At 39.9% G+C, this 21715-nt stretch overlaps 2 protein-coding genes across 7 annotated transcripts in view; one reads left to right on the top strand and one right to left on the bottom strand.

Annotated features, from left to right (window-relative positions):
- Window positions 1-12041, top strand: part of NDUFAF2 (NADH:ubiquinone oxidoreductase complex assembly factor 2) — a 56436-nt gene extending 44395 nt beyond the window's left edge. For all 5 annotated transcript variants that reach the window (XM_056513761.1, XM_056513762.1, XM_056513763.1 and 2 more), the window contains one exon: window positions 11528-12041. In XM_056513761.1, coding sequence (XP_056369736.1) covers window positions 11528-11785 — 258 coding nt within the window. In that variant the 3' untranslated portion in view covers window positions 11786-12041. The remainder of the gene's footprint in view (window positions 1-11527) is intronic.
- A 1802-nt stretch (window positions 12042-13843) lies between these two features.
- On the bottom strand, window positions 13844-15252 carry SMIM15 (small integral membrane protein 15). 2 transcript variants are annotated; one of them, XM_056513768.1, is made up of 3 exons: window positions 15210-15252; window positions 15043-15097; window positions 13844-14357 (listed from the first exon to the last, which is right to left on the bottom strand). In XM_056513768.1, the coding sequence occupies exon 3, from the start codon at window positions 14328-14330 to the stop codon at window positions 14106-14108; it is 225 nt and encodes a 74-aa protein (XP_056369743.1). In that variant the 5' UTR covers window positions 14331-14357; window positions 15043-15097; window positions 15210-15252; the 3' UTR covers window positions 13844-14105. The 2 variants fall into 2 exon arrangements, with proteins under 2 accessions (XP_056369743.1, XP_056369742.1); XM_056513767.1 differs by lacking the exon at window positions 15210-15252 and having other exon boundaries at window positions 15043-15200.
- Window positions 15253-21715: the final 6463 nt, after the last annotated feature.

The raw sequence follows: 21715 nt of genomic DNA, 5'->3' as shown, positions 1-21715 counted from the left end.
TGGTGCTAGAAGTGTTGGTTCATTTTTGAAATAGGGAGAAAGAAGTCTCCACAGGTGAGAGAACTGTAGAACAATAGTGTTCTAAATATTTTACCTTCCAGAAAAAGCAGTTTATGGAGAGTGAAATATTGCTGTGACTAATGGTGTATTCAGAGTTACAGGACTTCTTATATTTTTAGTTTTGTGAGATAATAGATCTGAGAAATAATTTAACAGCTAGATACTTTACCTGCAGGGCTGTGCATTGACCGTATCACAGAGCAGAAATTATAAACTAGGAATTTGAAAATAGTTATCTTTTCAAGTGATCTCTAAATAGTTTTTGTCCTGTGTAAGAAAAAGTAGTTCAAATATATATGTATACATTAAAAATTCTTGCTAATATTTTAAAAAGAGTCCTCCAGTCATATATTTAATGTGTGATAGCAAAGCCTAATTTTTTTTTCTCTGTTTTACAGAGAATAGTGTGGGACACTATAAATGATCTACTTTTCTCCTAATTTGAAACTGGCACAAACTCTTACATCACAATATCATCATAAATATAATTATAGTAGTGAAGCACACGTAACACACTGTTTGGTCTCTGGTTTTGGGGCTGATTTGTGTTAGGGTTTTAGCTACATAAACTTTACTGGCTGCTATTCCATATTATATTCCCCTTTTGACAGTAAAGATGGTATGGTTTCATAGCTGTTTGACAGCTATGAAACAAGGGAATATTTGTGCCATATTCCACGTTGAAACCCTGTATAACAAAACTCCTTGTTCTTTTGTGTATTTCTCATAAGACCAGACTATTTTTGAAAAAGGATGTAAAGCCCACAGATTTTGCATTTTTCCTTTAATGATATTTATTTAATGACATGCTGTCAACATCTTATTGTAACAAACCTAAAGTTCCTAAAGCTTAAGTTTCTGGAGCTGTGCCAATGTTCCTGCCTTTACAGTCTGTAAAAATACTTTTTTGGATGGTTTTGCTCTCTTTTCCTCTCCTTCCTCTCTGTCCTTTGCTCATAATTTTTCTTTTTGCTACATCAAATGGCATATATTAAACTTAATTGCAATTTCTGATCCACTTCTGTTAGCCTACCATTCCCCCCTTTAAAGCTTATATATGGGGTTTTTTTATATTTGTCAAAATATCAATATTATGGGGTTTTTAAGATATTTGTCTATCTTATCTTTTATTAGCCCTTGGCTATTGAGGATACACGTTGCCCAACTGCTCAGTAGGTTTCATGATGAGGTCTATGATGAATTTTTAATTGAAAATATTGCAGAGATACAGCTTCACAAAGTGATTGGATCTTACTGGTCACACTGATAACCACATGTTGGGAACCAATGGTTTGGTAAATACTGTGGGCTACTAAATGTCATTCATAATCATCGGGACATGTCAGTCATTTAAGTGAGAACAAATGTGAGTTGTTCCTCCCTGACAGTGGTCAGAGCAGTTGGGTCATGACATCAAGTTAAGTCTGTTGGTGATTTTCTTGAGACTTGATCATGTTTTGTATTCAGGCCATTCTTTCTCCCACAAACACCTAACTGATTTTTTTGTTTGTTTGTTTGCTTGTTTCCATTATAAAGCTTTCACTTTTGCTCAGAAGGAGTTGCTTTACCTCTTTCTTTCTTTAGTTTCTCTCTTTTTTTTTTTTTAATGGAAGAATACTCTAAGTGAGCTTGTGCAGTGTTAAATCCTTAGTGGTTTCTTTCCTCCTTGTGCACCCATCCCTTTTTCCCCATTTTTGAAGGAACTCACTTGACCTTCTGTGTCTGGCTAGACATAACTCGTGAATGCTGCTCGTCACCTTGGTTATTTCTAACCTGGCCAGTTACATAAGGAATGCTAATGCTGGAAGCCTTGGGCTTTAAGATAATTTTCTGGGGTACTGGTTAACAGTTGGTTGCCTTTTGATTTTTCTACAGCTTGAAATTTAGGCAAGTCTTAACTCAGTTATAATAAATGTGATAACTTGGCAAATTAGTGCAGATCATATTGTTTCTTATGTTCTGCTTAAACATGCTCTGATCCTATGGCAATCAGGGAATCTGTCTTGATATAGGATCAGGCCTTTGCCCTGTCTGAGCATGTGTACAGTATGTGTACAGTATATTTACTCCTTAATAACAGTGAGAATCTGAATTTGAATATGTATATTTTTGCAGTACTGTAGCATCCTTTGTATGCATATTGAGTGTGATCATACATGGTTGGCTGAGAAAAATCATTACCTTTATTCCTCTGCAGCTGTATATTTTAACCAGTTTAATTAGGGATTCATAACTAAGTTGACTAATGCATTTCTTTATTATGTGTGTAGGAAACTAGATGTATGTAGCAAGTGTTTTGGCAAATAGGAAATATGTCATTGTCTACAGACCCTACAGTTTTAAATTAATGAAAATGTTTTAAAGGCTGCAAATATTAAAATAGTTTTAATCAAATGCTGTTTTGTGGAAGCAGATTTAATAATTTATCCCTTCACATGCATATTATTTCACCTGCTAAGCTTTAATGTTGTCAGAATTTATTGAAAGTTGTCTTGAGATACAGCAGTTGTTTTATAGAAAGGATGTTCCATCCATGCAAATTATTTCTATAAGTGGATATTCCCTTCCATTCTTTGAGCCATAGTCTACCTTCTGTATAGCTCATCCAAAAATTTTTAAGGTAAATGCAAATGTGCTGTCTTGCATATGATCCTACCTCCCGGATTTTCTTTTGGATACAGATTTCTCTACTGACTTTAAACATGTGATCTTCATATTTTGGATTTTTCACATCTTGTTTGGAAAGGAAAGAAAATATGCTTGTGAAGACAGGGAAGAAACCTTCTCTCTTCAGGCCTTTCTATGCCTAATTTCTATTTGATTATTTTTCTTATTTCAGAGGGCATCAGATTTGTAGAGGCTTTTTAAGAATTCTGCCATCTATAACACAAGATATCCAAATGTATTTAAAAATCTAACCCTTGTTTTCTCCTATAACAGATCTTATAGCTACACACTACTTCTGGCAATGTCCTGAGGTTCAAGGGTGTCTGCGAAACTTGACATTATTTAAGCCATGTCTGTAGAATGGAGACAAAAATAAATTTACAAACTTTCTTGGTGTGTCAGAAAACTACTTAGGAAACTTGCAATTATGGTAATGCTGAGAGAAACTAGTATGGAGAGAAATGTGGTTTATCTCTGGACCCACCAAGGTGGTATCCTGAAAGTGCTAGGTGTGAACCCATGGTAACACATTTCTGTGCACACAGATCTTTGTACTAGATAGCACTTCCCTGTTGATATAGTTTCTGCTTCCTCTTTAGCACACACGGAGCTGCACAGCCACAAATCTGTTTGAACTGTGTTGCTCTGTATGCTTGTATGTGTTATATTAATATTTCATGGGAAGTAAAGAAGAATTGATGTTCCTTTAATTAGCATCAAGACCCTGAAAATAGTTTGAAATTGAAAATCACAGTAAATGGCTCCTTTTCTCTGGCAGTGTGTACTTGTTATACAGTCATAAAATTTAGTGAGTTCTGAATTGCACAGTTGGATCGAAGGTGAAATGCTAAAAAAAAAAAACTTCTGTGATGACACCTCTATTCTTTCAAACTATTTCTAGGATATCCATAATTATCTCTTTTGGCAAACACCTGGTCAAGCGAGGAAAAAACATACTTCAGTGAGTTGTAATAAGCATAAGGTTTCTTCCTCTAAACCCCTGAATAATTACATTGAAATCAAATCCTATTTAGTTCCCACAATGTATATCCACTCTTCCCATTTGTTTGATCGTAAGTGTTACTTATTGTAATACTTATGGTATGAGAGATGGCATGATCAAAAGTAGGTTCATTCATGTAGATTGTTTACACAGAATTTACATTCCTTTAAGGAGAATAGAATAGAAAGCATTTAGAAAAATGCTTTGTTTGACACTGTTGGGATTGCATGTTATAGTTTTGCATATAGTTATATGCTTTCAGATGCTTCAGTTGAGAAGCTGTAAAATGAGAACACTGACATGGAGATTGTACATTCTTACATAGAGACCAGGGCTTAGCACATGAGTAATTCACTCCTGAAGCCACCAAAAGCTGCACAGTATGATTAACAGTTCAAGGAAAAAATACTTTAAGAGCACAGAGATAAACATGTCTCTGAGCAAAATATTTCTTACCATTATTGTCCAGAATCACAACCAGGAGTTGGGCCATATTCGATAACTTAGGTTACACTAAATAGCATTTTGCATAGTAAATCATGCATGATTCCAGAGAGGATTGTTATTTAGTGCAAAAAGGTAATAGAATTTGACAATATAAAGAACTGAGCTACGAAGACCTTAAATAGAAGGGAGTAGTCATAGAAGTCAATAAAAAAAAAAATAAATTGAGCATTTGCAGGAGCCATCATCTTTTAGATTTTTTCTTGTTCACTTTAACTTTCTCTTCAAGTTTGAACATAACTGCTTGTCAACTCCACAGAGGAGTATTGAAGCACCACTTTATCCATTGCTTCCAGATTGCCCATGCTGCAGATTCTAAGGCTGTAGAGGAAAGAATTGCTGGTGCTCTTCTTCCCCTATCCCTGTGGAAAGGAGTACGTGGAGCACTGGCTCTGTGTCCTGATTCACTGGCAGCACAGCTGAGCGGGGGTGGAGGGCAAAGTGAAGCGTACCAGGAAAAGGGCTGGTACAGATTGCATCATATGTAGACTAGGGGAAGCAAGGACCAAACTGTGACTGAATCACAGCTGCAGATCCTTGTTTGCTCTGTGGGGATCAGGGCTATGCACTGCCCTGTATTCAGAGCAGAGTGCAGTGGCACCGGACTAGTGTGTGTTTTTTTGCTGCTTCTGTGGTTTCATCTGTGATCTTGAATATATGTGTACTTTTGGACAAATATCTTTGCAGAATTTTAAAAATAGTTCATGTCTGAACATGTTAGTGGTATGCTTTACAGTCCAGTGTCTCTTCCATTGCCTCTTCCTACATGTTCTTGCCAAACACATATGTGTTACTCCGTGGTGCCCTAGAAACTATGTCAGCTCATGCCAGGGATTCATATCTAGTTCATATCTAGCACTATAGTACTTCAGTAATAATAAGCACTGCTTGTCTGCAGACTTAATTTAAATAAAAATTACTGTGAGTTGTGATTAATATTTAACTGATTTAGCTTGGTAGTAAATGTGGTATTAGCACTGCATGTAAAACTAAATATTGTAACTGATCAGAGATTTGCTCAAAAATGGAACGTGCGTAAAGCAAATCTTACATTGATTTGATTAATGTTGTTTCTTGATGGACCAAGCATATTTAGTGTATGTTCTTTATTAAATTAGCAGTCAGTTGAGTCAGTATTTGGTTTAAATAACTATTTTGGCTGATCCAGATAAGCCCTTCTATTTCAAACTGCTCCTTTGTTTCTACCACGCAGTGGCAGCTTTTCATTTACTGCATTATTTCTCATTCCCAAGCTGGTACTGCTGGCCTCGTGGTCAGTTGCTAACTTATCAAGACCTGCCCTGGATAAGAACATTCAGTACTTCCCAAAGATGAGATCCTCCCTCCGCCTCCTGCTCTTGAAATATGATATAACAGCCAATTATTTCATCTCGCCTATTTAACTTGTCAAACTGGAAAATGGAGTTTAGTTTAATTGCTTGGTGATATTCTAAAAAATAGTGATTCAACTTAACTTCTAGCATTTTGCCTGAGTTTCAGGTAATTTGATAATGAAGAAAAATTTTGACATGTTTAATTATCTTACATCAGTTTTTTAATACTCTGCCCATTTTTTTCATTCAATTTGTTATTTTTTTAATTTTTGTCAACCTACAGGTATGAATTTTTAACAGGCAGAGTTCTAAATTCAAGTTCATTCATGATTAAATATAAAATATTCAAACTAAACACAAAATGTAAGTATTCTATGAAGTACACTGTCTATAGTTCAAAAATCATTAATTTGTCCAGCTGTTTCTCAATTCTGGCATCCAACAGTAACTACCTAACATGATTCAAATCAAGAGAAATCATGAGTAATTCAACTTATGATAATTTTAGGTGTTGAAATAGTTTCTAAGACAACATAAATTTAATTCAATAAAATTCAAAATTAAAATTAAATCAAAATTAAATCATTAATTTAATCCAAATACTCATCTGAAAAGAAATATGACATTTTCCTCAAAATTAGTAATAAATAAAGCTCTTTAAATTAGATGGTTAGGTTTAGTGTCTTTAGAAAACCTTCTGGAAAGTGCCAATCTTAAAGTAATCTTTAAACCCTTCCCCATAGACACTACACATCTCTGTGTCTAGAGAACCTTCTTTGGTATTTGTGACATCTTCCTTCCAAGAGGAACTAATTAGGCGACAAGTTTATTCAGGAAAGGCAAAGAAGTGACAGTATGGGAGTCTTTAAGACCAAAAGAACATTCCAAAAGTGCATTCCAAGTACTGGCCCTACAAAGCAGGTCTTCCAGTACAATCAGGTAGGCATCTAAAATCCTTTTTCTAGATTTTTCTCCTTGTGTGGAGTGGAGGTGAATACAGTTTCCATGCCACCATGGATACTTTGTGATATAATTCAGCTGCTGGAGTTACCTGAGAGCTTTGAAAGATACATAGTTTGCTACAAAAGTGAAAATTTCATTCTGGTGGCAGGAAATACAGCCCGATGCCTTTTTCAGAAACAGAGGGCAGTGACATGTCCTGTGCTGTGTTGTTCCTAGGAGCATTCTTTGATCATGCAGCTGTTACCAATACTAAGATGTCAGATTATGCAGAATCAGCAGTTCTGTGGATGAAAAACAGCTGCCTCAAACTCCACAAAGGACTACTTTGGTATTTCCTTAATAATAATGTTCTTCAAGAAAACCTTAGACATCACTTTCTTAATCTCTGCCTTCCTAAGGAGGGAAGACTTGCAGCTCCAAGCATTAAAAGTGTTAAAAACCTCGTACAACTTAAAATAATCACCAAAGCTGGACAACCTGTGGTGATAAAATGTCTTGTTTTTCTTTCCACCTAAAAATAAACGGGAGAACATGTAGCTGTACCTAGCTCTTGGCATATCATGTGTATCCTATTCCATATGCTGGGAGCTGATACATTTCAAAGTGAATATTTGCATGTAGGGATTTCAACTGCTTTAAAATGTGGCTGGATATCTTAAGGCATTTTTTGTTTTTTTTTAGTTTTGCAGCATAGCCCCAGTTCTTAGAGTTTTCTTTTAATAAAAACGTTGAAGGGCATTTCTGATGCTCTTTAGATGCCATGTACTTCTTGAGAACTGCTGCTTCAAAGAGCTTATATAATTTATTTGTACAAAAAGAGAGTGTTGGAATAACAAGCTAATCCTTAAAAAACTCCAGCTATATGTTTTCTGGGCTGAACAGAAAGATTTTGTACTTCCCTTAATGCTCAGAGCACATTACATGTTCATGTACTTATATTTTAGGGGAAAATTTATTTGGGGGCAGTTTACAGTAAAGATAGCCATCTTATAAAATACTGTGATTCATCTTGGAGAAGGAGAGAATATAAATGTTCTGAACCTGACAGTGTAACTTAAACAAACAAACAAAGGAAAAAGCCCCACAAACAAATTAACTTTAAAACAAATTAACCTCGGTTACTTTTTATAACAAATCAGATGGTAAAGGATTGGTTAGCAATGGAGTCTCAAAGTGAGAATGTGTTTGACCCAGTTTTTCTAGCATGCCAATTGACCCCATATTTCCAATTCATGTTTTCTTTAATTTGAGTACAGTAATCCAGTGATTTCAGTGTACATGTTAGTGGCATGAGTTTAATGCCAAAAATGAATGTGTACATTTTGTAGTTGAGAAATTTTGTTCTGGTCGATTGTTTAGAGAATTGTGAATAAGTTACTTCAGTTCAGGGTGGGTTTTTTTGCAGTTGCTAAAAAGAATAATTTCTCATGTTGTTTTGGGTTTTTTTAAGATCCACTTTTTCATTTTACTGTATCACAGTTATAGTTTGTCCACAGAGAGCTGATTATAAGAGCCTTGCTTGACTCTGAAAACCAGAGAACAATTATATATCAACATTTAAAATGGACTTGGAGCATTTGTGTTTAGTTACAGCTGCTCTTACCTGACTAAACTAACTTTATGTTGAAGTAATCACTTGAAGAGGTTTTAAATTAGTAGCTGTTCACAGTAATGGTTATGTTTGTATTTTAATAAATCACTTCCCATTGTTTTAGCAGAGACAATGAGGCAGTCTTCAGTTATCACAAAGGTGTTTGCTTTAGTTGTTTCTTAGTAGTGGTTTAATACAAGCACCATAGGAGTAACTCCTTGAAATCAATGATTGTGGTAAACAAGGATAGAATTGAGAGATGCCACAAAGAGGTTTTGCTATACTGATTGTTGAAAATTTTATCTTGTAATGCTTGACAAGATTTCTATTTGAGCATGTGAGAATTTTCACCCCTCTTCAGTTTGTGAAGTCATTTGTGTATTACTTGTGTATTTCCATCCATTTTCCATTTGTATGCCAAGGGTTCCACCTCTGTGTATCTGTGAATTTAAATACAGAGGCAACAAAGAATTAAGAAAAGAGGTTACTTTCCATGATACCTCTAAGATAAGGTATATTGGGTTTGTGTAGTCAGTTTTTGGTAGCAGGGCAGCTACAGGGGTGGCTTCTGTGAGAAGCTGCCAGAAGTTTCCTCCATATCTGGCAAAGACAGTCCCAACCAGTTCCAGTATGGATGTGCCTCTGATGAAGGCTGGGCCTATCAGAAATGGTGGTCATGCCTCTCTGGTGACATACTTAAGGAGGCCTAAAAAATTTCTGCAGAGTTCTAATTGTGCTCAGAGAAGAGCAGGGTGATGATATGTGAGAGGAACAGCTCTGCAGACACCCCAGGTCAGTGCAGGAGGGGCAGGAGGTGCTCCAGGGGCCAGAGCTGAGGTTCCCCTGCAGCCCCTGGTGCAGCCCATGGTGAGGCAGCTGTGCCCCTGCAGCCCCTGGAGGAACATGGGGATGCAGAGATCCACCTGCAGCCCCTGGAGGAACATGGGGATGCAGAGATCCACCTGCAGCCCCTGGAGGAACATGGGGATGCAGAGATCCACCTGCAGCCCCTGGAGGAGACCCAGACAAGAGCAGGGGGATGCCTGGGAGGAGGCTGTGGGAGGCCTGGGCTGGAGCAGGTGCTGGCAGGGACCTGCCCACTCATGCAGAGAGGAGCCCATGCTGGAGCAGGTTTCCTGGTAGGACTTGTGACCCTGTAGGAGAACTATGCTGGAACAGGCTATGCCTGAAGTACTGCAGCCCATGGAAGAGGCCTACACTGCTGCCGTTTGGGAGGACTGTTGCTCATCAGGTGGACTTATTTGTAGAAGTTCATGGAGAACTGTCTCCCATGGGTGGGATCCCATGATGCTGTAGGGGAAGGACTCCACTCCCTGAGCAGTAGCAGGAATGTATGATGAACCAGCCTTAACTCCCATTCCCTGTCTCCCTCCACTTGCTAGGGAGAGGAGACAGAGCTGGGAAGGAAGGAGTAGTGGGGAAGGTCATTTTAAGATCTTACTTTGCTTCTCTTCATCCCGGAATAGGATGGAGTCTGTTTTGCTTGTGTTTGGTGTGTGATCTCTCATAGTCCTTAACTTGTGAACTCTTCGTTATATTTTCTCTTCTCTGTCCAGCTGTGGAGGGGAGTGACAAGCTCTGGTGGGCATCTGGCATCCAGCCATGGTCAACCCCCTACATAAGGTTTTCTTTAATTATGGTCTTTTAAGCTTTCCTAGGTGTTCATAGTTGCTATTTCAACTCTTGGCAGTATCGCATGGATTTTAACACCTGAATTCCTAGTATAGTATCATGGTCTCTTGTTCTCAGAAGAGTGTACTGGTGCAGTTTAACTCTTCCATATACTTGTAATCTGGAAAAAATGAATTCAGCCTTTCTCTTCATTTTGGAGGCTATTTCTATCCGCATGGATGACTGGAAGGTGATCAGGAACAGTCAGCATGGATTCACTGCAGATAAATCATGCTTGACCAACCTAATTGACTTTTTTGATGACACAACTGCCTGAATGGAGGAGGGGAGTGCAGTGGAACCTCGACTTCAGCAAAGCTTTTGGCACTGTCTCTCACAACATCCTTGTAGGAAAATGCAAGAGGTGTGGGCTGGATGAGTGGAGGTGGGTTGAGAACTGGTTGAATGGCAGAACCCAGAAGAACCTCAGCAGATTGGAGAGATGGGCAGAGAGGAGCCTTCTGAAATTCAGCAGAGGCAAGGGCAGGGTCCTGCACCTGGGGAGGAACAAGCCCAGGCACCAGCACAGCCTGGGGAGCAGCTCTGCAGAGAAGGACCTGGGGGTCCTGCTGGACAACAAGCTGCCCATGAGCCAGCAACATGTGCTGGTGGCCAAGAAATCCAATGGGATCCTGGGGGACACTGGAAGGAGCATTGCCAGCAGGTCATGGAAGCTGATCCAGTCCCTGCACTCAGCTCTGGTGAGGCCTCACCTGGAGTGCTGTGTCCAGTTCTGGGCTCCTCAGGGCCAGAGAGACATGGGACTTCCTGAGCAGATCTAGCAGAGGGCAATGAAGTTGATTGAGGGACTGGAGGATCCCTCCTTCAAGGAAAAGCTGAGGAGAGATGACTGAGAGGGGACCTGATCAATGTCTATCAGTATCTGATGGGAGGGTGTCAAGAGGATGGAGCCAGGCTCTGCTCGGTGGTGCCAAGCAATAGGACAAAAGGCAATGGGCAGAAACTGATGCCCAGGAAGCTCCACCTGAATGTGAGGAAGAGCTTCTTTACTGTGGGCTTGACCGAGCACTGGAGCAGATTGACCAGAGAGGTTGTGTAGTCTCCCTCACCAGAAATAATCAAGCACCATCTGGATACAATCCTGTGCCATGTGCTCTGGGATGAGTTGGAGCATGGAGGTTGAATGAAGTTGGACCAAATGACCCACTGCACTATTTTCCAACCTGACCAATCTGTGGTTTTGTTATTTTAGTCACTTACTTTGTAGTCTTGCACTAGCAAGACCCCAAAGGTTGCACAGCTGCTTGTCCCAAAACTGTGCCCTGAGGCACAGGTACCTAACGCCAAGGCATAGTGAATTACAGGAAGAGATGCAAATGATAAATAGCTGTAAGTATCAACTCTACATAGGAAACAATGCAAAAAATAGCCTTATTTTTAATGTACATTCACATTCGTTGATGACTGTACTTAATTTTTTAATTTCTTCTTTTTGCTCCAACAGAATAGTGAAGTGGACACTACAGTGCAGTTTTTCTTCAACAAGATGATCTAAACATTAAGAACCTTCTGAAATGGGGTTGAATTTACAGTTGTAGAAAGGCAACTAATTTTGCTACTTTTTGTATTTACTTTAATACCTGAAATTGTGGGTTATAAAATTAAGAAATTACTGCTTAAAATGTTTTATTGCTACACTGTGTATTGCATTTGTTTCTGACTTACCTAATTGTCTTTCTCCTCTGTTCTTAGGAGATTCTTAGGAATGAAAATTACAGAGAAGAAATGAAACAGAAAGTCAAGGATGTATCTGAAAAGGATAAGCTGCTTCAGGCCAAAGAATATGAGCAAGGACTTATTGCTGAACCAAGTCATACTCAGGTTAAAGGCCACGCATCTGCCCCTTACTATGGAAAGAAGGAGCCCTCACAGGACCCCACGAGCACTGCAAATACCTTCCAGCCAGGTGCCTGGATGCCACCAGGCAGTGGTAGTAATCAAAATAAATAAGCAATTTAATGGACAGGTACTGTTAATGGATAAATATTTTAACAGACAACATACACAGCTGTTATATGCAGGAGTGCAATAAAGTATTATTAAAGCAGTTTCAGTTACTTTTGCAGAACTTTTCAAATGGGCTTAATCATGACTAAGTAAATTGTTTGGGTTTAGTGAAGAACAGGGTGTGTAACTAAGTTTGGTTTTGACAGTTGCTGTCCATCAGTTACTCTTGAATTCATAATTAAAAGACTATCTAAATTTTCTTAAAGTCTAAATTGTTTTTTCCTTGAAGACTAAGTTAGTTTTAAAACCCTTCTTGATGTAAGAATTGTAGTCAGTACACTTACATTTTCCCAAACCTTGGCCAAGATGTCTTTTCAGAATAAATCCCTTGGCAGTGCCAGCATGCTTTCCGCTGGCAAGCAGATGGAAAAGTTGATTTCATTAACAGGAATCACTATGACACTACACTGATTACGCACTGTACTTGTCGTAGAGATGTTCTTGTAACTTAAAACAGTCAACATATTTGAATGTTTGATTTGCAGACAGCAATTTTCATAGGGTAAAATCAGTTAAACTACATGTAACTGCTATAATAGAACCTAGAAGTACTTGATAAAGCCGCTGGAAAATAACACTAGGTCTGAGACAAGGGACTGAATATTTTAAAAAAAAATTAGTTTTTATTGCTGGTGTATCCGTGGGCTTTCCTAAATGATTAGATAATTTTGGCCATAGTTTAGATACATAAAATGTGCAGATTATTTGTTCAGATGATGTTTGAGAAGTTCAAATAAAAATAAAGACCACACAATATTTTTTCAAAAAGTATCAAATTTATTTATAGGTGTATCCCTCATCAGTTCTCCCTCTGTTTCAAACTATGTAGGTATCAAAGGTCAAACACATACATATTTGACAACATTTCATACAAAACTTGGAGACTTAATCTCACATATTTATAAAATGCCCAAATGTCATATTTTAATAGTGCTTGCTTTCACCAACAAAATTGAAAGGGGATCAACTTCACATTTACTTAAAGTAATTTCAGTTAGACTCCCCACTTCTGATCCCCCTTGGTGTCAGCCAGCTCTATAGGTCTCCTCATTTGAACAATGGTATTATTTTAAGGTTTTATTTTTAAACCTGATCAAAGAGTAGCTGCTAGAATGCACAGCACCGTGCTGCTGTTTAGAAATATGCAACATGTAAAATCCTAATGACTGCTACAAGCTCTTTTGAACTAGACTACATAGAGGCCACCACAGACTATTATTAAAAAATTAGGCTTTGAAAAATTAATCAATTCTATTATGAAGAGATTAATAGGAAATAAGGTTAAATAATTGTGATGTATTTACAACACACACCTGAATTTTTTGACTGTGTCAGAATCTTGCAACCTGTAAGGCAGCTGAGTTTCAAGGGCCATGAGAACAAAAAAGTCTTAGATCAAAGGTAGCCAGAAAGTTAGTAACCAGCTTGTGCATCATCCTTGCACAGCCATCTGCTATAGGTCTCTGGGACTCAGAACACTAGGCCACCTGGGTCTTTGGTCTCATCCCATTTATGGCTATTCTTTGAGGCATAAAAAGTTTATGAAGGCAAAAACAAATTAGTTACAGGTGGAGCATTCAGGTGATTGTTAAGGAAGACCAAACAACAGTACTGTATTTTATAGAATGTGAGTGCCTTAAGAGAAATGAAGTTAATAAGAACACGCAATCAGTTTCCGAGAACTTGGGCTGAAGTTGAAGGCTGTTGATGGCCCCTAGTTCAGGAAACAGGAAAAGATAAGGTAGGTTATTTCTGCAGACAAGCACCATCAAAGACACTGCAGCAGCCACAGGCAGTGACCTTAAAGGAAATCAGTCATGTCTGCTATCAAATGCTACAGCTAGCTCATCTCTACAGCCCTGCTCAAGGTATACCAAAACTTGCATTTCTGTAATCCAGTTTATTATTCACATTTTCCCCTAAACTTGACAATTTTAAGACACTTGTTAAGTCATAGATGAGCTAAGAGGAAAAAAAAATAGTCTAGCTCCAAAGCCAACCAAGTGGTTAATTTTTTAATTTAACATGCAAATTTAGAAAAGCAATCTGCACTAGAATACAAGTAATAAATGTAATTACTCTAACAAGTGTCACTTGGGCAAATTTTAACACAAATCAGCAGGAAAAAATACATTGGAAGTATTAAATTTCATACTTCAAGAAATAACAGGATCAAGTATCAAAGGACAGTCACAACACAAAATGTACAAGTATTTCATTTTAAAAGTGGATTCTTTGCACAAGGAAGGCCATTTTTGCCCATTTAATCCTTCTTTGTTCGTTTGGCTTTTGCAATGTTCTCCTGGCGTTTCTGTTTCTTCTTTTGCTCTCGTTCCCGGGCCTCAATCATTTTTGCAAGCTTCCACGACAGCGCTGCACTGATTACAAACAGCGGCGTGAGAGCCAAGATCACGGTCGTGAGAAAGCCGTAGGGGTCCTTGGCAGCCCACTCCACGATGTACTCCGCCCAAGCCTTAATATCCAACATCTTTCCTGTTTTCCTATTGGGAAAACCCTGTGGAGTATTAAAAAAAAAAAAAAAGAGTACTCAGCAAAATAAAAGCACACATGCACAAGAACAAAACACAGGAAGTTCCACCTTCACGTGGGAAAAAGCAACTTTACATTGAGGGTGGCTGAGCACTGGAATAGGCTGTCCAGGGAGGACGTGGAGTTTCCCTCTAGAGGTACACAAAGCTCACAGACGGGTTCCCGTGTCACCTGCTCTAGGTGACCCTGCCTCGGCAGTGGGGTTGGACTGGATGACCCCAGAGGCCCCTTCCCACCCTAACGAGTCTGCGATACCAAGTACCATTCTAATATAGGCTGCCATTGTTCACCATCAAAGGGCAAGACCATTTTCGCTAGAAACAAAAGCTGTGCATAGTATGTGGAAGTGTAACACAAAGCATTGACCCTACGTTAAAGTCCAGTGCTTATAGAATAATTAGGCATTTAATCCACCTGAGCTGCAAAAGCCACCAAGAATATATTGCTAAAAGGAAAAAGTGCGGTCTGTGGTTCTCTGGAAGTGAAGGGAGGCCAGCCCGGCTGGGTTATCTCTCTGCAGGTTCCAGCAGGGAGCCCCGGCGGGGCTCTGGGCGCTGAGCCGGGGGCGGTCGGGCAGCCAGAACCCCGCAGCGGTGCCGGCCCCGCCGCGCTCCCGGCGAACGGCCCGACCGCCTCCCGCCCCGCCTCACCTGCGGCCCGGGCACCCTCCGGGCCTCCCGAGCGGCCAAGGCCGAGCGAGCTCCCCGCGGAGAGAACACACGGGCCGTGAGGGCACGGCGATGTCCCCCGGCCGCCGGCGTCCCCCGCCCGAGCCGCGCTGCCGGGGCCGCCCCGCCCGCCGCTGCCCCGCGGTACCGCGGCCCTGGAGGGCTCCGGGACTCCGAGCGGAAACAGGAAGGAGGCTCCGGCCCCGCCCAGCCCGGCAGGGCGGGAGCGGCAGCAGAGCCCGCCCCACAGGGCTGGAGCGGCCCCGCCGCGCCCCGGCCGCGCTGCCTCTGCCGGGCCCGCCCGGGGCCGCCGCGGGGCGGGCGCTGCTTTTCCCCGAGCCCGCCCGGATCCTCCGAGGGGCGGGCGCTGCTGCCTGCCGGGAACCGCGCGGCGGGAAAGGGGAGGCTTCGTCAGTCCATTAAGAAAAAAGGCTGTAAGCCGGGAAGAAGGAGTTTCCGAGGTTGCCGGATGGGTAGTTCACCTTGCGGAGTAGCCTCTGGAAGCTGGAATGCCGCTCGCACCAGAGCTGGGTGCAGACCGCGGGCGCCCGCCGCTGCCTCGGCATGGTGCCACCTGTGTGTCCCTGCCCTTTTGGGACTGCCCACCCGCTCGGTGGCACCGTGACTCTTCTCGGCTCTGCTCCCCACTGGACTGACCTCAGCAAAAATCCTCAGCTGATCTCCGTTTATTCTAAGCCTTTAATTTTTTTCATACTGGAAAATCTATTAAAAAAAAAAAAATCATGTTTTGCCTCTGTGCTGCACCGAGCCTTCTCCCTTTGCACAGAGACGCAGATGTGAATAACAAGTTTATTATGTTTCCAGTGCAAGGAAAAGTGTGGATTAGGATATTAGATTAATGAGAGGATATTGCAATCACTCAAATCGAATTGAGCAATTCGGGATCGGTTCTCTGTACTACACCAGCAAATGCCACCATGGCAATCTGTTTTCATTTATATTTTCTTTATGTGAATATTTATATTATTTCAAGGGCAAAAAACAGGCAAAGAAATATATATTTTGCTAAAGAATTATTGACAGGACACCTGACTAATAATCTAGATTGCTTTAGTTTCAGTGCAATTTTTTGCTGTGTGGAAAATTGCATTATTTGTGTGTTTTTATTAAAAACCTGTCTGTTGTGTTCAACAGGTAATATCGAGAGGAGAGGAGAGGAGAGGAGAGGAGAGGAGAGGAGAGGAGAGGAGAGGAGAGGAGAGGAGAGGAGAGGAGAGGAGAGGAGAGGAGAGGAGAGGAGAGGAGAGGAGAGGAGAGGAGAGGAGAGGAGAGGAGAGGAGAGGAGAGGAGAGGAGAGGAGAGGAGAGGAGAGGGAGGGGAGGGGAGGGGAGGGGAGGGGAGGGGAGGGGAGGGGAGGGGAGGGGAGGGGAGGGGAGGGGAGGGGAGGGGAGGGGAGGGGAGGGGAGGGGAGGGGAGGGAGGGGAGGAGAGGAGAGGAGAGGAGAGGAGAGGAGAGGAGAGGAGAGGAGAGGAGAGGAGAGGAGAGGAGAGGAGAGGAGAGGGGAGGGGAGGGGAGGGGAGGGGAGGGGAGGGGAGGGGAGGGGAGGGGAGGAGGTTATGGGTCCCTCTTTGGTCTGTAGTTTGTAAATCTTGGAAAAATATAAGAATACCAATTTATTGGCTCTTGGATACTGTTTCTGGAATGTTGTATCTAATGGTATCACGATAACAAGTTTTGTGCTGTGTAGCTGTAGAAGTAAGTGCTGTGTAGCTAAGTTAAAAGTAGGTGGGTTATTATGTAAGCATATCCTATTTCTGGTAAAACTGCGTATTAGGCTAGAGGGGACACATTACATTTCTGATGCTTGAATGTCAAATTCAGATACATCTTCCAAAATAAGCACTGACTTAGTCAGCAGCTATATGCAAGGTTTTTAATATAGCCACTGCAAAATTAATTTCCAGTTCCAGTCTTTCACATAATAGAAAGTGTCTCATCTGTCTGTCTTTCCATGTTTTCTCTGTCTTACTGTTTTAAAGAGGAAAACTACCTGATTCATTGTGGCAGGGAAGAAAAAAAAAAAAAAAGGATGGGATTTTTAATTCACTTTTCCTAGAAAACAGCTTTATTTAATTACATTTCCTGCTGTCATTCTCCCCCTAATGGCATATTCACTTGTTATACTGGCAAAGTGGCAGAAGTCTTGTATATAATAATTTTGCTGCTTTTAAGACCTGTGAAAGCACATGGCTAGGTAGAGAAGACAGGCCCAGACTACCACCTTGACTGAAAGCTGCAGTGCATCTTTAATAGGAATGAAGTGTTATGGGAATCCTACCAGATGGGAAGGCTTCACTTGTGGCTCACACTTTACCAAATTCAGAATAATTCTACCATGAGGCTGTGGTAGATCAGGATACTTATTTTGGTTTTCTGAATTAGTCAGCTGTTGGACTTTAGGTTGTCAAAGAGAGAACAGGAATTTCAGAATTCACTACGTCTTGCACAAAATATCACAACTCTCACTGCACCATCAGAGCACTTTAAAATACCACATTAAACATGTGTTTATGCTAACCATAGTTTTGTCAATGAATTGCTACTTTGCAAATCTGCACTTTCTTTTACATCTAATCTAGAATTCCTTTAAATGACCCTATTTTGTTATTTGTAGTGATGTATGTGCCTGTGTGTATTTTAAGACAGCCAATTAATTTTGTATCTGTCAGGGAAGGATCCACTGATTGAAGATCACAAAGAGGGAGTGGGTAGAGAAACGGAAACAGCACTCCAAGAATCCAGAAATAATAAAATAAGATAGAATGCTGGGAATGCTATATATATAGGCATGGAAAATGGGAGAGTTACTTGCATGAAAGCAAAGCCTTTCTCACATCCACAGTGACTGAAGGGTCAGTGAACCCACAGTGAAGTGTTGTGTGTGGTGAAGATGAGTTTGGGTAAGTGTATTCATTTCACTCAGATGTGTTGACATGTATCAGTACTCCAGAATCTTTCTGTACAAGGAAGCTGCTAAATTTTCCTTCAGTGTAATCTCTAGCTACCCTTCTCTCATTTGTAGAGTCTGAGGATAAACTAGTTCCTTGAAGCTAGTTCTTTTCTACATGCAGCATGAATTCTCCAGCAATCCTTATGTATTCTTATTAATTTCCTGGGCATGGCATAGTCCACTTGCTGAATATTTCTGTTTCTAGAAGAGCTAGGTGGAATTCTTGTGCCATTGCACAATGGTGGGGTTTTTTAGGAGCTTTGCAAAATAAAGACTGTTTATTTTTTTTTCTCCAGCCTTTTTTTTTTCCCAGCTAAGCTGTGAAAGCTTTATTGGCAGTTTTTTTGACCATGTATGATACATTCACTTTATGTGCCAGCCAATAAATGCTCTGTTTTTCACAATTGTACTTAAGCCAACAAAAACTCCTTTGCAGCCCTGGGGAATAAGAATTTTTTTTCTGCTACAACTCTTCAAGCACTTTGGTGTTTCATGTTGAAGTGGATTTTCAGTCTATCTCTATTCTGTAAATTGCATGATCAACCCAAAATATTTGTAGTTTGGCTATCATTCCCAACAGTTACATCTGAGTATCCAAGATGAAAGTGGTGAAAATCATGATTAATACTGCTGCTGTACTAAATTCACTTCAAACAACCCTTATAAATTGTTCTACTCCTCTATATATTCAAGGACGGGACATGCTGGGACAGTGCATGACCCAGAGGTTCACATGCTGCATGCTTTTGTATCTTAAGAAGGTAACAGAACACAGAAGTACTTTTGAGTAATGTTTGATTAAAGAATGGCCAAATTCTTCTGTTCTCTAGGAGGGCTCATTTATATAATAACATTGTTTTTACTACTGTTGTAATGAATAATATAACTGAAGAACCAAAGTGTATTGAACTTTACTCTAGCCTTCATTTGTTCCTATTGTACGTCTTACTGCAGTTCAAAAAGGAAGAATAATTACCCAAGATAGAAAAGTAAGCTATTCAAATGTTAGGGATCTTTTCATCTCCTGGATCTTTACTGCATTCTGCTATGGTCATGACTGATGCAGGCATTAATTTAACTGAGTTCTAGAATTGTGGATTATATTAAAGGGGAGGAGAAAAAAAAGTCATTACCAATGCATCTTTCTTTTTTTTTAATAAACCTCTTATCTTTTCTCAGAGGTCATTTAGTGTTGCAGGTCAGATAAGAAACAGGAATCACAGGGTAATATACCAGCTGTGACATTAGGTCTGGGCTAATTTGGAAAATTTTAGCCATCTCCACAAAAGTCTCATCTCCAATTCAACAAAGTTGAAAAGCACTGGGGAAAGATTGGTGCCTCTGGACAGTGATTTAGGCCTTCCACAGAGCAAGTCATTCCCTGGAGCTGCCTGCTTCTGCTCACAGACCATGGAGGGCCGTAAGGACTGGAGATTAAACAGCTCAGGGAAATGCCAAATTGAAGTGCAAGGAACACCAAACTGCATATCTTCCAGTGAATCAGCTCCATATATAGTAGGTGCTAATATTTATTCATCTTCTTAGAATACTTTGAGGTTCTTGAATAAAAGAATTAGTAGTAGCATGCCTATTAATTGAACTTCTAGGATTCAGGTTTTCTTTGATTTTGTAGACACCTGAGTTTAACAAACAATTTATGTCTGTTATAAAGATGTAAGTAAGGGTTTTAAAGACAACTTTTTCAAGTTCAGGGAGCAGGGTTTCATTTCTAAAACTTCTTCTATTTATGTTCTTTCTCTATTCCTGTTTATAGATGTTAGTATTTCTAGTGTGCAGCTAGACATCTCAAACTGTGTACAATTGAGCTAATTTTTGTGGCTTCTTCAGCAGACAAGAAAATATTGAGAAAAGTAATTGACATTTAACTCTTAAATGACATCCTTTTTTTAACTTGACTGGCGTACACTCTAAGGTAAGACATCGAGAGTGTACGTAAGTCTTTTGTATGTTCTGAGAAACAGAGAATGAGGTTCTGAGAGCTAGAGAGCCGGAAGCCACGCTTCATTATTGGAGAGCCGAGCACAACTATTGTTTCCACAGTTTCTTTCCAAGAGCAGCAAGAATAAAAATATTGTTTCATTGAGTGTTACAGCTGCTTTCTGCAGGTTACACTGTCCCTAACTGGAGATAAAAAATGTCCCTGGGCAGTGTTTGCAAAAACCTCTTTTCTTGAATCATCATGATCTGCATATCTCTTAATAATGCATTCCTGATTCTTCAGTAATAATTATAATTGTACTGTTTATTTTTTCAGTACTCTGAAGTGTTCATTACATAGTCAGGGTGCATCTCACAGCTCTTCTAGTGTCTTTGCTAAATTCAGGTTCAAATAACACAAAATTCCTTTTCATACCTCCAGTGATTTTGATTTCTGTTTTTTAGGACACCAGATAATCCAGGATAAAAGTGATGTTGGAAACTCTCATAATAGGATATACTTTAATAAGTCAGGACTGCTGTAATATCATGGCACTCTAATTCTAACTCCTTATTCCTTTTTGGCCAACTAGACCTTATGGTACATTTTTCCTGTGTGTTTTATAGTTTTACATAATGTTCCATCTGAACATAGTAGAACCTCTTTTTATTTTTTTTTTAAATATGTACTCGTAAAGTTTACACTTTTTATAAAGCATTGTGATCTCAGTGAAAGACACTGTCTAAATCTTCAGTATTGATAATGAGGGCCCATTTCAGAATTAAGCTAATTTAGAAAAGTAGTATATGCATGAGTCACTGAGATCTGAAATGCAGCCAGCATTGTTGGCTGCTTCCTGCTCTGTCTTATATGGCAAGAAACTCTTTTCAGTGGAAGTGTGAGTCTGTATCTTATATGCATTCTTAGCTCTATGAAATGGAATGCTTTAGCAATCTGTAACATTATGTGTACATCCCTCTTGCCTTCTGCTTTTTAGCAAACGAGTCTTCAGCAAAACAAAAAGAAAACTCTAATATGTCCCCTATTTAATTTTCTTGCTAGAATTAGAACACCTAAAACTAAAAGCTTTTCAGCTCATTCTTAGCAAAGAATAATAATTAATCACAAAGGAGCATCACCACAATTAGAATATCTAAGTATTAGTCAGTCTTGATGCTGATTTTGTTGTCTGAAGTACCTCAGCCTCAGGATTTCATGCTTAAATTGTATTGCATGCTCAAAAGATAATCAGAGAAGTGATTCCACTACTAGGGAATTGGTACTAATTTATTTCTTCATCAGATTATAGGAAATAATGTTTTTACAAGAGCCTTCACAGCTGGGAAATCTTACAGACATAAATTTACCTTCATCATAACAGTGGGGGTCAGTTTTGTATGTAAATGTAAAAGTATATGTTCTTAAAATTGAATTGTTCATGACACACATCAGTTTGTGTAGGTAGGTGTCAGCTTGTCTGTCTTTGCCAATTCCAGGTCCACTCCTAAGTTTCAAACTATGGAATATACTTTTAGAATAACATCACTAAGAAAAAACAAACAACTAAACTTGTATAACTTGTATTGTCCCCAAACACAGTAGCATACATCTGATTTGTTTAGAACCAGCTCAACAGAGTAGCTTGCAAAGCTCAGACAGCCAGAAGCTGCTGTCAGGACATTTCACACTGCAACAAAATTCAGGTGCTTTTCCCTCTGTTGTTTTCCATTCTAAGGCACAGAAGA

Source organism: Oenanthe melanoleuca, chromosome Z, assembly GCF_029582105.1.
Source record: "Oenanthe melanoleuca isolate GR-GAL-2019-014 chromosome Z, OMel1.0, whole genome shotgun sequence".
Classification (NCBI taxonomy): Eukaryota; Metazoa; Chordata; class Aves; order Passeriformes; family Muscicapidae; genus Oenanthe; species Oenanthe melanoleuca.
The sequence above is the reverse complement of the archived record's forward strand: the minus strand, read 5'-3'. Positions and strand labels throughout refer to the sequence as shown.